Genomic DNA, 15,122 nt, shown 5'->3' with positions numbered 1-15,122 from the left:
ATCGTTCTTGCTCATCAATTCTGTGCTAACAATGACGTGCCATATTTAAAACTGCACAACGTCAGCACGCGCACGCGGATCGTATTGTTAAAAGAAAGGGAAAAAGGAGAGGAGAACCGATAATCGGTGAAAGTCAAGGACGAGGCCCCGGCCGATACGGCGTGCGTATATATACGATTGCGTTGCGTGATTGCGTGTTCCGATTATTCTACAATTCGATGCTACGAATGTTGAATCTCTATTTATTCTTACACGAAAACGGGCATCTCGACGTCGCTCGTTACAATCAAGAAATCGTTCCTTCGGAAGACTTTCGACTGACTCAATTGCTAGCAAACAGCTACAAAGAGAGACTTTTAAGGCGTCGAATCTTTTCAAGATTGTGTTGAGCGAAAATTCAAGTTCCTTATTTGCATAATCTTCACGTACGTAAGATTATTTACACGCACCTCACCGATTGCACCAATTTATAGAAAATAATGGCGAGATAAAAGTGAACGAGTCTAAAAATAGAGTCATAAAATGTAAATACATGACATCATATTATGCATAAATATACATATGCGTGTACGAACGTCCGTTTTCTTAATATTGAAATATTTATTACAGCGATAAGAGAAGCGTTGAAGGAAGCAATTTTCTCGAGAAGGAACTTCTTCGTATCCCGTTGCAACTTCACATTATTTTACTACAATTTTACAGTACACTTTCAAAAAAAAAAAGCAGAGAATCCTCTTCGTTCTCGGGCGTCCTTGCGTGACCGTGACCGTTCGATGCGTCGCGACGCCGTATCGGGGATATCCCGAGCAAAGCGATAGACCTCGAGGAAAAGATGACGATAAAGTATATTTGCGCGCGCACACCAGCGTATTATGTCTGCCGTGTATGTATACGTGTACGTGTGTGCGCAGAGTTTCGCGCCATGGAAATACCTACGTTCGTGGTACCGGTGCGATACGCGTCTCTCGCGGCATAGGCAGTCCCGGTGAGCGGCGGTGGCGGTGTTTGGCTGGCGATGACGGTCGGCTGAGTCGGAGGGGGTACGGGTGCGGGTGCGGATACGGGTGCCGCCGGCGACGGTGCGGTGGTGACGACCGCCGCTACCGCCGACGCCGACACCGAGGTCGGCGGATAGGAATGAATGTAACGGAGCATCGATGGTACGGTGACGTAAGGGGTGCCACTCGTGGCACCGCTGCCGCCTCCAGCACCGCCGTTGCCGCTGTTGTTGCTGTTGCCGCTTCCAGGACCGCCGCTTCCGCCACCAGGACCGCCGCCACTGCCGTTTCCACCGCCACCAGGACCGCTGCCGCCGCCACCGCCGCCGTTGCTCGCACCCCCGTTGTTCGCGTTGCCGTTGTTCACGTTGCTGTTGCCACCCGCCGCTGCAGATAAGACGTTCGAGACGCCGACCACGCCGCCGTTGCTACCGCTGCTCGTCGCGGTGCTAACTCCAGCGACGACGGCAGGGCCGCCCGCGGTCGCGGCGGCAGTCGCCGCCGCAGCCGCCGCGGAGGACGCGGCCGCGCCACCCTGCACGTACGTCGCTCCCGTTCCTACCGTCCTCGGAGACACCGGGCTGCTGCTCTTGATGTTGACATAGCTCTGCGTTGGTCTGCAATTAATCGTAAAATATATGAGTTAGATTCTCGCGTCAGAGTATACAGGGATTGTAAGTATCAAAGAAAAAGGCTCTCGCGCGAGGATAACATTATTTCTCGCTGTGTGCTGTAGAAATTATTGGATACGATAAAAGACACTTTTATTATAAACTGTTATTGTATCGTTCGACTTTGTTAATTATCTAACCATTATTTAATTTAGCTTCGACAATATAATATGTGAAAGTATAAAGGTAGAGATAAACACGAGATACATAATAAGTCTCTCTGCGATAATGAGTGTCATTTGCAGACTTGAGCTTTCCAGGAATAGATGAGCTGATATGATATTTTGCAGTTGACAGATAAAAGATAGTAGTACATTGATAATATCACTATATTTAAAAATCGCGTTGCACATACTATACAGCCTCTTCTTATATCAAAATGTAGTTAAATTTAAGCAGCAAAATAAGTAATGACATAATCAAAGTCTAATCGCACGAGATCAATCATTCGTCAATAATAAATTAACTTTGATTTAACCTACTCTATATTATTATTGTTATGATCGAAATAAGAAACTATATATGTATGCATTGTATATACGAAAAGATATTTTCACAATTCGATATGTAAAATAGATAACGTGAAATTTGCATGAATGCACGGAAGATATTTTTGAAGAAATATTTTCTATATTTACGCTTCTTATATTAAATATATAAATATTTGATATAAGAGAAAATATTTTATATACATATATAATTTTATAAATATCAAAAGTAGAAAATTAAAATTGTCAGAATGATATATAGGACGATCCATCTCTTCTATCTCTCAGTATTTATATTAATCATTCAGTGAGCTTGTTATATCAGAACGCGTTTGCAGCAGTTTGTTTATCGGCTCCTGTGTCACCGGCACACGTCACACACACACGGGTGATCCAATTTGAGCGGCTTAGAAGAAAAAGAAAACTGTCAAGCATATATGATTGACAGCGGCCTAACAACTTTATATAGCCGATCGATATCCATTGGGATGTTTTTTTTCTCTTTATCCAATCACGTTTACGATTCCATCGAAATTTCTGATTCCTTTTCCGAAAACCACCCGCTCTATGTAATTCGAAATGTCAAAATGAAGACTTTCTGTTAAATTGAATTTAACATTTCGCCGATTCATTTTCCCACATCGCGCACACTCTCTCTTTTCGATCAATAAAATGATGATGTATTCGATGAATCGAATAATTCGTAATTCGTAATATCGAGACACACGTAAAAAATATACATGAGATAATGCAAGAGTTGCTTGAAACCATTAAATTAATGTCAAAACGTTTATAGCGAGTTTAAAATCAAAAAGTAAAATTTGACGGAGATATGTAAGAAATTTTACAACAAAATTGAACGTTCTCTCTGTTTACAATTTTTTAATTTTTATCATTAAAATATTTACGCGAATAATCATCTATTTTATATCATTATAATAAATTCATCGTAGAAAAATTGAAAAATTAAAAAATATATTACAAAGACTGAATGATTTAATATCTTATAATCACTTTATATATACAGTAACAAATGTGGCTCGTATTAATTCGTCACGGATCTTCTATCAGCCACGAACTAAATCATATAATTTAAACGGCCTTAACGTTGCATACATAAATAAACTCATTGAGAAAGAGAGAGAGAGAGAGAGAGAGAAAGAGAGCCAAAATCGTGACAATAATTTAAATACGCGCTCTTCTAGTTTACAAATTCACCTGGCGATCTGGTTCATTAACTTGGTTGATATTCACGCGAATAACAGTACTTGCCGATGAGATTTCTCGGACGTATCGCGCATCTCATCGAACCAGCCTGTAATCACGTCGAATCCGCTCCGAGTACGTCGCAACAAAATGCACGGAAATTGCGGATCATTAATCCTAAAGACACCAAAAGTGAAAATGTATATATAATATACAATGTAAAAAAATTATATAAAAAATGTGACAGAATTGAAACTTATATTTAACTGTATATTTAAAAGCATATGTATTGCAATATTTAAATATATATATATATATATATATATATATATATATTTTGGAAAGAGATTGAATTTGATCAATTTTCATTAAAAAATCTATATAAAACTCTGATTAATGAGCGGAGTCTATAAGTTTAGTTAACTGAGAATAAAAAATGTGATTGCAAAAATTGCAATTTCTCTCTCTTCGTCGGGAACCTCGCCGGCTGTTAATTTAATTGAACTAATTAGTGATCTTGACAGCAGCGAGCACCAGACATTAAATGAAATGGATCGATATCGAATGCCCCGAGTATTAATGTGAGAAAAAGAATATGGTCTATCTTGCGCTAAATAATATACGATTTTCTTAACAAGCAACGCATCATCAATCAGTAACAAGCGAATTGCTGTTGTATAATTAAACCACCTGATAACGGTAAAAGGATGGAGTTTAATATATGTATAATGCATCTATTACTAAAATAATATTAAAAGGCCGAAAACGATAATCGATAATGAAAGCTTTGAAAAATTTATATTAAATTTAACCGATATCATATGTTTCAAACAATCCACAAGCGTTTTTAGCATTAATTTAACATAATATAGATATGTTAAATAGAGACACAAATACCATGTTAATATTTTGTACATAAAATAAATGTAAAATTAATTTAAAATAAATTTTATATAAAAGTAACATAGTTTTAATGTAAAAATTAACTAAAAATATGTTAATTTTAGATTTCATCATCCTCACTTATGTTATAAAATAAAAAATCAACATTTTTTTCTGTAAATTTTAACAGATAAATCTCTTGCCACTAATAAAACATATTTATTGTGTAAAATTAAAAATAGATGCACAATATATTATTTTTACATTTTTTTCAGTTGTTTTAATTTAACCTTTAGGTTCAATTAACACAACAGCAATATGTTTACATATAAAAATGTGTTAAAAATATGGAACACAAAAATTTTAACAGAGACTGTTTTTAACAAGAAAACCCAAATTTTCCTACTGTAAGCCTTTCTGAAATATCTGCATTAAATAATACAAAGCAATCCGATGAATCGATTTCGTCGAAACGAAATATATAGATTACAAGATCATCGAAGTGTGTTAATGTCCGATATAATACGGTATATTTTCCCGAACGCGATTTGCTCTCCACGCAAATAACATTTGCGTCTAGCAACGACCTCGTTCCTGACATCTATCTCTATCTTTCTTTCTCTCTCTCGCTTCTCGTATGTATTTTACTCGCGAAGGTTCCCATCGATCGCGCCCCAGGTAAAAGCGAGTCGTCGGCCTGACCCGCGACATTCGCGAGAAATTGTCGACATCCGTTACCCGATATAGCGGTATAATTATTCCTCGGATTTTCTTGTGCTCCTCCTCCCTTTCCTCCCCCTCTAAGTATGGATTTGTTATTTCAATCCCGCAAGTATATACCAAAGTGTCTTAATATACATTCCATTTTCCAATTTTGCTTGTTTCAAAGTTAAGTGAATCCAACACGAAAGGTTACAGATTATTTTCGCGATAAACATTTTCTACAATCTTATTTTAGGAATACAGTGGAAAACAGTTCTCTCTCTCTCTCTTTATCGTACGACTTATTTCGCCGCTGTTGCTATACAGCAACAACGGGATTACGCAGGTTCCACGATCCATTATTCTAATCGAGAATGCGCAAGTATTTTGCATACACGCAGGTTTAAAATTAGATGCAGGTGAAGAGAGTTGGACGCTCTTTCTCTCTCTCTCTTTTTCTCTTCGCGCGAAATAAGAAAAGGTCGGCCGAAAAGAAAAGACGAGAGTCGAAGAGTCGAAAGAAGAGAGAGATATCGGTAAAGGGAGAATCGAAGAAGAAATAACGACGGGTACCTGGTGACCCGGCTGAAACGGCCGGCCAATCGCGCGACGCGTCGAAAACGATTCGCGGCGGGAATATAGTTGCCATTGGCGTTCTCGCACGGCAGAGCGCGTTCCTGCTCCGATGGACGGCATTTCGGCGGCAGCGAGAGCCACACACACGTGGCAAGATCCGCGTGCGCGTGCGCCGCGGCGGAGCCGGTTCGAAAAGAAAGATAAAGAGAGAAACAGACGAGAGGATGAAGACGCGCGGGGGTGGTTCTTGGTTGGCGCGCGGTTTCGCGTGTCGGGATACGGCAACGCGCATGCGCCCCAAGACACCCTGGAAGGGGAGAATGCGCCTGTCGCTCGGCACTCGGGAATGCGGCGTTGCCGCGATTGCTCTCTTCCGCTGTTGCTGGATCGGAGCATCGGAGCGAAGCGGAGCCGCTCTGCATTACTCTGCAACAGAGGCCGCCTCGGAGTCACTTCGGACCCCACCAAAGGCGCCGCGCCGAGGCAGAGTCTCCTCTTCTTCTTCTTCTTCTTCTTCTTCTTCTTCTTCTTCTTCTTCTTCTCCTGCCCGCGTTACTCGCTAACGGATTACGCGGGAAGGTTAATCGGTGACGGACGAGAGTTCGTTGTTCAACCGCAATTGCCGCCGTTTTCTTGCCTCTTCTTTTTCCTCTTCTTTTTAGTCTCCTCGGGCTCGCAGTCTCTTCTTTCTCGTCTCTTCTCCTCTTCGACGAGAAATGGAAGATGTAGACGGAGTTTCTTCTCGTCTCCCGGAGTATATGCACGCTTCGATCGTCGTCGCCGGGAAATTCATGAATATCGATCGCTTTGTTTACGAGAACTGCAACGAGAGACTGTTAATAATTTGCAGAGAACAATCGACGCGAAAAAAAGCCTACGTTTCAAATACAACCGACCTGAGCGAGACGAACAATAGGCGCGCTTCTTATGCGGAGTTGCTTGGAACGTTTTGATGAACTGCATTTAAGTAGTATATTATTATCAAGGTTGTACGTCGCAAAAAACAGAGCGACGCGGAATATCGCGACAAATATAAATATAAATGCATGCCTTGCGATATGAACGTACGGATATTCTTCGTCGTGCCTTGCACTTTCGTATATGCATCTTTTCACTGGTATTCATTGAAAGAAGTCTCGTTCACCGTATATATTAAGAGAGAATTTTCTCTTAGAATTTCAAATAAAAATCATGATAATTATGGGATAAGGTATTGGAATCTGATTAATATTTACCACAATCAAAAATATTCATATCTACCGCAATAAGATAGAAAAAAATATGCTCGATTCATTTTACTATGTACATATTCATGTTTTTATTGTGATAAATATTAATCAGAGAAACTCTTATGCACGATTATGCATGATTTTCAAAGGAAATTCTAAGAAAAAATTCTCTCCGTGTGCGTAATTCGAGAAATATTAAACTTTTCATCAAACCCGTTCATTGAAAATATGAAAAATGATAAAAAAGATAAAATCGGGATGAAATAAATTTCGTAAGATCTATGTAATCCAAATGCAACTGCATTTTAGTAACGCGAGTGAATGTGTAATTCGCGAATCTTCATTGAATAATCCGATGATTAAAATTCGAAAATAAAAATGACGAATTCTAATCAAACAAATCTAATGGTCGTCGTGAAAAAATAAAAGTGCTTCCGTACGATGACTTTGAATTCGTCCCCCAACCTTCTAGAAAAGAGCGAAATTACCTCGCACGACGAACTGACGTGAAATAGAGCGGACCAGTCGTACATCCGAAACGCTCTTACCTCGCTAGAAACTACTCTACCTACTTCGAACAAAGAGATATACGCGATACACGAACGAATGCACCGCTTGATGCACTCATGACGTAACGCGTGAGAGAATTCTTCGCAAATTCGCCCAGATCTGATGTACAAAGTAAAATTAAATATCGCATCTTTACGCAGAGAGAATTTTGTCTTAAAACCCTGAAAATTCTGGTAATCGTGGAACAATGACTAGAATTTTGTAAGTTTTTTTGATTGATATTTACCGCAATAAAAAATATGATTTACCACACTGACAAAAATTATTAAATTAATAAATATTTTCTGTTTTGAAAAGAATTTTCTTACATCAAACAAATGATTTATTATAGGCAGTAGGTGTTGAAATAAATATATTTGTTCGAATTTAGTAAATTTTTTTTCAGTGCACAATAAGATATATATATATATATAAATTTTTTACTGTGGTAAATATTAATCAAAGAAATTGTAAGAAAAAATCTCTGTATAGCTTTGAACAAAAAGTTGTAGCTAATATATAAAATTCTAAAATATCGGGAATTTCCAACAACCTCATCACCATTTATAGATCGTAATGACAATAATTTACTCATATTTCTAATACTGTGACACATCTCTTTATATTTACGATTCCTGAAAAGAGGAGCTTGTTAAGACGCTTTCGAAAAGAAAGTACACGTGTATTGTTACGTGTAATTGTGTTTGCGAGAAAGAATTAATTGGGTATGACGGTATATATCAAAGGAAAAAAAAATACAAAAAATCCTCGCGTTTTCCAATTTTTTCTCCTCGGGGGCAGTTAAAGAAATCGGGGACGATCTACGAATTTTTTTTCCGATCGTCCCGAGGAAAGTACCTAGTTTAGAAGACGGGCAAGGCAAAGTCGGGCAGACTCGCGAAGAAGAGACTTAATAATTTTCACGCCTCTGGGCGGGCCTTCGTGGAAACGTGTTGGCCCCGTCCTTTCTCGGCGGCGAGGTCCGCCGATTAAAATCGGCATTCGCTCGCTCTTCCAACGACCGATGGTCTCTTCCTCGACTATGGGTTCTCGATGACGTAACGGTCACTGACCCCCTCCCACTTCTCTCTCCCTCTCGGCGGCTTCTCTGCCGCTGCAACCCCACCGCGTTGTCATCTATTCTTTCTCCCTCCCGACCGGGTGCGATGCGATATAGTCGTTCGTGCATAGGTCAACGCGTGCATCTGTGTGCGTATAATATCGCCGGCTCCGTCGTATGAATGCAGGCGAGCGAATGCACGCACGCATGCAGCGAATACGAAGCACACTGCGGACGTTTCACTTTACGGCGAATCATTAAGTTTCGGCTACCCTCTCTTCGCTCCTCGATTCCATTTCGCGCTCCTAGCATCGCTCGTATTAATAAAACCGAGCTATCGGGGGCGCCTCCACTCGACCACGTTGTTTATTCGTGACCGAGGAAACGCGATAATTCATGCGTGATTATGTGTATTTTCTTTCCTTTTTTTTCGTTTTCACGCGTAATACCGAAGGTCGAGAGAGCAAAAAAATTATTATATGTATCTATGTATGTATACAATGTTTGCTGTTCTCTAAAGAAAATTATACAGAAGATCATCTAGATGAAACTTTGACATCACCTTATCTTTATGTAGATAATAAAAATATGTATTATTTATATCTGCATCTTTGATGAAAAAAAAAAAAGTTAATTTTTACATAATTTTGGTTTAGAATCATAGCACATAAAAATACTTTAATAGCAGAACTTGAGCAGTAAGCGATAAAAATTTATAAATAAAAATATGAATACATATATTTTTATATCCCTCTTATAATTTACATTTTTTACAACTGTATTTACATAAATAGTCTTAAAAATTATGATCTATGAAATTATCTAGATGAATCATCATTCATATAATTTTTTTTTACCTAGATATATTTAAAACAAAATCATCTTCATCTTATCTAAGACGAATTTACATATTTTTATCTCATCTTTATCCAGCTAATTTTAAAATCATCTAAGCACAACATTGTATATATATATAATCCGTGAGAGAAAGCATTTATATGTATTATTATATATACGACGAAGATTCAGATCGTGCTCCGATCGGACAGAAATATATAGTTGCATCTAATGCATCGACGAATGATGAATTTCAAATAAGCGAGTATAATGTTGCTTGCGAGACGTGAGTCCGGATTTCACGGTGCACTGATCCCTTATACAAGTTCTGACAAATGCAGTATATATAACTCGAATTATGTATGTGTGTCGTAAACTTTATTTATTTTTTTTTTATTAAACACCAATATTTTGCTTTTACGAGCACTTATTAAAAACGGGTAATAAAAATATAAAATTTCTTATACATGTATGTTCATTTTTATATATTTTATATCTGTAATAATCTATAAACTATATTCTGCGCGTCTTTCTTTAGAAATTTGAGATGGACGAGTTTTCTTTTAATATTTAAAAAAATAAGAGCACTAAACAAATTTGTTAAATATATACAATTCTCGAAAGAATGTTATTATATGAGAACTAATTCATTATTCATGTATTCAAATTCATGTATTGTAATTCAAAGATTCAAGAAATATACGTTCTGTTAGATTTAATTTAAATATTTTTATATCTGTTCAATTAACAAAATAACATTTAGTTGAAAGTCGAGTTAACAAATTTTTTTCAGAGGAACAAATTTGTAACGGTGTTAAAATAGTAAACATTAGTATCGAAAGAAGAAAGAAAATAGCTCGTCGACCCTATACCGCGATGTATGTGTCTTCTTTCACTTTGCAATATAGGTATGTATATATATATAACACATATATATGTACATATACACATACATAGGGAGAGGGAATATGTAGAAGAGGGAGAAGCGTTAGGATCAATAGCCATGTATACATTTACATGTATATGAAACACGTGAGAGCGAAAGAGAGAGAAAGAGCTGCTGAAAGATCGAATGTAAATGAAAGTCCAGTTTCAAAGACACCCTAAATTCTAATATCGCATCAAAGAACGAATTATAATTTTCGTCGATATCGTTCAAATTTTCAAACGTCAATATATGCAAATATAATACATTTGCTTGCTCTCTTTGTGAATAAATACTGAAATCTATTTGCAATTTTATTTAATATAAAAATATTAAAATAATGAAATAAAAAAAATTAAATTTAAAAAGTTAAGAAAGCATAAGAAACAACAAATTTTAATCATGCCTTTGGTGTGTTTTATTTAATATAAAAATATAAAAATAATAAAATAAAATAATTAAAAAATTAAATTTAAAAAATTAAGAAAGCATAAAAAAGAAAAAAAATTTAATCATGCTCCTCCCTGGAAAAAATTCTGCGACTGTGTCTTTCCTCTTTCCGCTTCCCAACGATAATTTTAAACGATCGATCGATCGATTCCATTGATGCTTATTCTATTTCTTGAACGAGTCTTGGGTATACATATACATATATGAGACCGACTGTCACGACCTATTTCTCTCGCAGTCCTATTTTTCACGCGATTAAATTAACGCCAGAAAAGAGGAGGAACTCGTCCCGGCAACGATTACACATATGCAAAATATCGCGAAATTCTAAATTCCATCTACGAGTGTTTCATGTAAAAAAAAAAAAAATATATATATATATATATATATATTTTAAATAAAACGTCGTAAAAACATAAAAACTCCCCTTTTTTTTCTCTTTGCCTCTGAAATGTCGCTTGCATCGAGTTGACTCGTGTTATATAAGATCAATACTACACAATGTATGTTATGAAGAATTCGTAAACACACACAATCTTTCGCGAAAGGTCTCACAAAATTCTCGAGAAAATACTCCACGGGAATTGTTGTCGAGAATTGAAGAGGGAAAAAAATTACTATGTCCTTGAGCCTCCTTGTATTTAATTCTTTTGCCGCCTTCGCGAACACCTTCGCTCTACCTCGCGTTCCTTCCATCTGATATACATATATTTATCATCCGTGATCCTAATCAACGGTAATAATTATTATTGTAGTAGAATATATATTTTTCGCGATTCAAATTTCTCAATCTCGTACAAGGAACGTAAACAAAACGATTATCTAATTATTGAACATCGTTTCGTTAAGAGTACGTATTTACTTCAAGATGCGAAAGATCGATAACTAAAAATAGAAAACTATTCGGATATATCTCAAACAAGCGTATAAAATCTTGAGATCACTGTTCCGTCCTGTTTTATTAAAGTTGATAACTTCGATAAAAATTCTATAAAATTTAAGCAATAAGTTTTAAAAGTTTTATATTAAATTTCTTTTGAGAAATAACAAGTTTCAAAAAACTATATATTTCTCAAAGTTAAGTTCGCGCTTTTAATCTTCGATACGAAATAATTTTTCATAATTGAATTTTGATCTAATTTCGTTTTTACAAAGTCGACACTTAAAAAAAAAAGCTTACATATATCGGTTTAAATCACGTGTACTTATCAGCTTATTTTGTGACATTTATCACCGTTCACAAATCGTATATGTGTGATGGTCAATATTTCAGATTAAATAAAACACAAAAGAAACACACATTTCTTGTTGTAAAGTTTCAACATTTTTGCACGATCGTATTTTTCGAGTTCTATCTCATTAATCATTTCCTCCGTTAAAAAAGAATACGGAGCATCGAGTATTAATTTGTGCGCATGAGTGTCCCGTTTAAACATACATATTTCGCACGTACATGTTTTACGCGATGATGGCGCTTCTTCTTTTTCCCAGGGCACCGTTCTCAATTTATTTACGAGGCATCGAGTCGTACGCGAACGTCATAAATGTATGCTGTGTAATTTAAGGGCAAACTATTCACAAGAGATCGAGTTTTAAGTATCAGCATTATATCGTGAAATATATATTGCACTTGTAAAAGAAAATGCAAGTGCTTTCATTCTCCGCATCCAGAAAAAATATTACTCGAGAAGAAAATAAATAAGATACAAAAAAGCACAAATATTACTCGTTAAAAAAAGTTAATCATGTTTTTTGCGTACGTATAAATTTTTTAAAATATCCGCATATATATATATATATATATATATATATATATATATATATATATATATATATATATATATATATATAAGATGTAATATCACAAGTTTTCAATCCAGAGTTAATTTCAATTATAATTCGTTATCTCGTAAAAATCTGGCAAAAGTTGCAAATTGACGCTCTACCAATTAAACGTCTTTTCTTTTTATCGAGATACCTTTTATCTTATCTCTCAAGAGAGAACATACCTTTTTCTCGATAACCTATTATCGTAAACTCACAAATTTATTGACAGGAACATATACGAGCGTATATGTATATTACGACAGAGAGAGATACGGGACAAGAATTAGATTACCATATATATATATATAATATACACGTGTGTTACTGCACACACGAAAATATATATATATATATATATATATATACACAGAGTGTTTCTAAAACCATGTCAGAGATTTTAAGAGTATTATAGGTCAAAATAAAAAAAAAAGTTTTTATAAACATGAGTGCAAAGATACTTTTCCTCCTTTTAGTTATAACTCCCTTAAAGAAAGGTAAAAAAATTGACAAATACTTATTTGTTGTACACGGAGAGATATTTCTCTTAGAATTTACCTTGAAAAGCATACGGTAATCGTGGGACAATATGGTATTGGAAGAATCTTATATAAGTTTCTCTGATTAATATTTACCACGATAAAAAATATTAATATATGCATAGTAAAATTAATCGAACATATTTTATATCTCATTGTGATAGATATGAATATTTTTATTGTGGTAAATATTAATTAGAGAAACTCATCAAAATCTTTCAATATTATATCGTCTTAGATTACCACGATTTTCAGGATAAATTCTAAGAGAGAATTCTCTCCGTGTAACTTTCCAAGATTTTTTTACAAATCGAGAAAGACTCAAGAATTTCTTATTTTTCCTTCATCTTTATAGAGGGCTATAACTCGAAAAAGCGTTTTTAGATCCATGTTTATACGAACTTTTTTTCTTATTATTTTGACCGCTGGAGCACACCTTCCTTGGAATCTTCGTTTTAGAAACACCCTGTATTTCGGGCACAAGCGTGCATACGTATCGAGAGATCGCAGCGCGTTATCACCGTCGCTTATCAGTCGACCTCGTTTTTCCCTCCCGCCGCTTTATAAACTCGACCAGACACGCCGGTCTGATTCATAATCCATAGACAACAGTGGCGTGTTTCGTCCGCCCCTCGTTTCCTCCTACTTTTGCCGCCGAGTTAAACCGAGTGTACGTTCGCGAATTTAATCTCGTGCGCAATTTTCCCGCGCAATGAGAACTCATTCCCACCGAGCCGAAGCTCGAAAGTTCGTCGTTAAATGAAAAAAGACCCATTGTCCAATGGTAAACGAGATTCTCGGGCCACGTGTTGAGGAAAGAAGAGACAGAAAAATAATATCTCGAACAAAGAGCAATGACATATATTTGATGATAAACACGGAGAGACGGAGAAAAAAACCTATAATAATTAAAAACACGCAAATTATACGCGCTGCTTCTTAAGAACATATTTATATAAGGGATTAGAAGGCATTTCTTCAGGAAGGGACAGAATTCATTTTTTTTTGTTTCTTATTATTTTTTCAATTCAATTATTTTAATATTTTTATATTAAATAAAATTGCAAATAGAGTCCAGAATTTATCTCACAAGGAGAGTAAATGCTGGATTTTTTCACTGATCCTCCTTTTTGCAGATGCCCATGAAAAGGTCCACTAACTTTTGTAGTTCGTGCACGGATGCTGAGATATATTTTATAATAAAAATGAAACAAAGATAACGTAGAAAGACGTGCGAGTGTAAATGGATCTTAATTAAAAGAAACACGTGGTCTCGACCATTAAAAATTGCGTATCGTACCGAGAAAGAGACACTTCCTTAATTTTTTTTCATTTTATCTTTCTTTGTCTCTCTCTCTCTCTCTCTTGATACATAATACGTACAAGACGTACATTTCATATAAGATAATATTTCGGTTCACGCCTAACTGATAGACGACTGAAACTTCGAGAGGCCTCATCAACGAAGCTCTAATAAAACACTTAGAGGACAAAAGCATGCTTCTTTTCTCCTTCCTATACAAGCGTATGAGAAAACACGTGCATAGAGTTCAACGATCTCGAGCGAATGGCGAATCGCGCGACAAAATCCTACGATTACGATGTACTTGTGTACCATATCTGGAACAAAAAAATCTTCCATCGCGCCATGCGAAGGCGGGGATAAGCGAGGTTAGAATTTTCAGAGCGCGACAGCCAGAATCCGCGAGATCCGCGAAGAAAGAGAGAGAAAGAGAGACCGTTAAAGCGCGATTAACGGGAATAACTGGCAAGGGACTTACATCATCGTGCAAGCGCGTAACCTTGGCTTTCATGGGGCTCTCCTGTACGCGCCGGGTGCATTCTCCTCATTGCGCATTCCGCTGCTTCCCAAGTCCGTAATAACACGACAGGACACTCACACTCGCGGGCGCGAAGATGGCGACATGACGAGCGATTCGATAACGAGCACTCGACGAGATATATTCGAGCGAATAATCGTGGACGAAGGAGGTCTCGTCGAAAGGAAGAGCGAGCGAGATAGGAGAGATCGCGCGCGGTCGCAAAGATACACTCGCGAGGGTTAAAGATCAACGTGTAACGTTGACGTTTGAGGTTAGAATCGACAGGTAGCAGTAGTGAGTGGTATCCGGCGCGCATGCGCGCTCAAGCGAAATTGCGCAGAAGCGGATGTACTCGCGCGCGCG

The 15,122-nt window shown here is 36.7% G+C and overlaps 1 protein-coding gene across 1 annotated transcript in view; it reads right to left on the bottom strand.

Annotated features, from left to right (window-relative positions):
- Smr (nuclear receptor corepressor smrter) overlaps nucleotides 1-15,122 on the bottom strand; it is a 73,954-nt gene that overhangs the window by 39,267 nt on the left and 19,565 nt on the right. Inside the window, exon 3 of the mRNA XM_085483650.1 lies at nucleotides 937-1,615. Within this exon, the coding sequence (XP_085339776.1) occupies nucleotides 937-1,615 (679 nt within the window). The remainder of the gene's footprint in view (nucleotides 1-936; nucleotides 1,616-15,122) is intronic.

This window comes from Nylanderia fulva, unplaced genomic scaffold, assembly GCF_048542155.1.
Source record: "Nylanderia fulva isolate GAGA-0341 unplaced genomic scaffold, ASM4854215v1 Scaffold26, whole genome shotgun sequence".
NCBI classification, from domain to species: domain Eukaryota; kingdom Metazoa; phylum Arthropoda; class Insecta; order Hymenoptera; family Formicidae; genus Nylanderia; species Nylanderia fulva.
The sequence above is the reverse complement of the archived record's forward strand: the minus strand, read 5'-3'. Positions and strand labels throughout refer to the sequence as shown.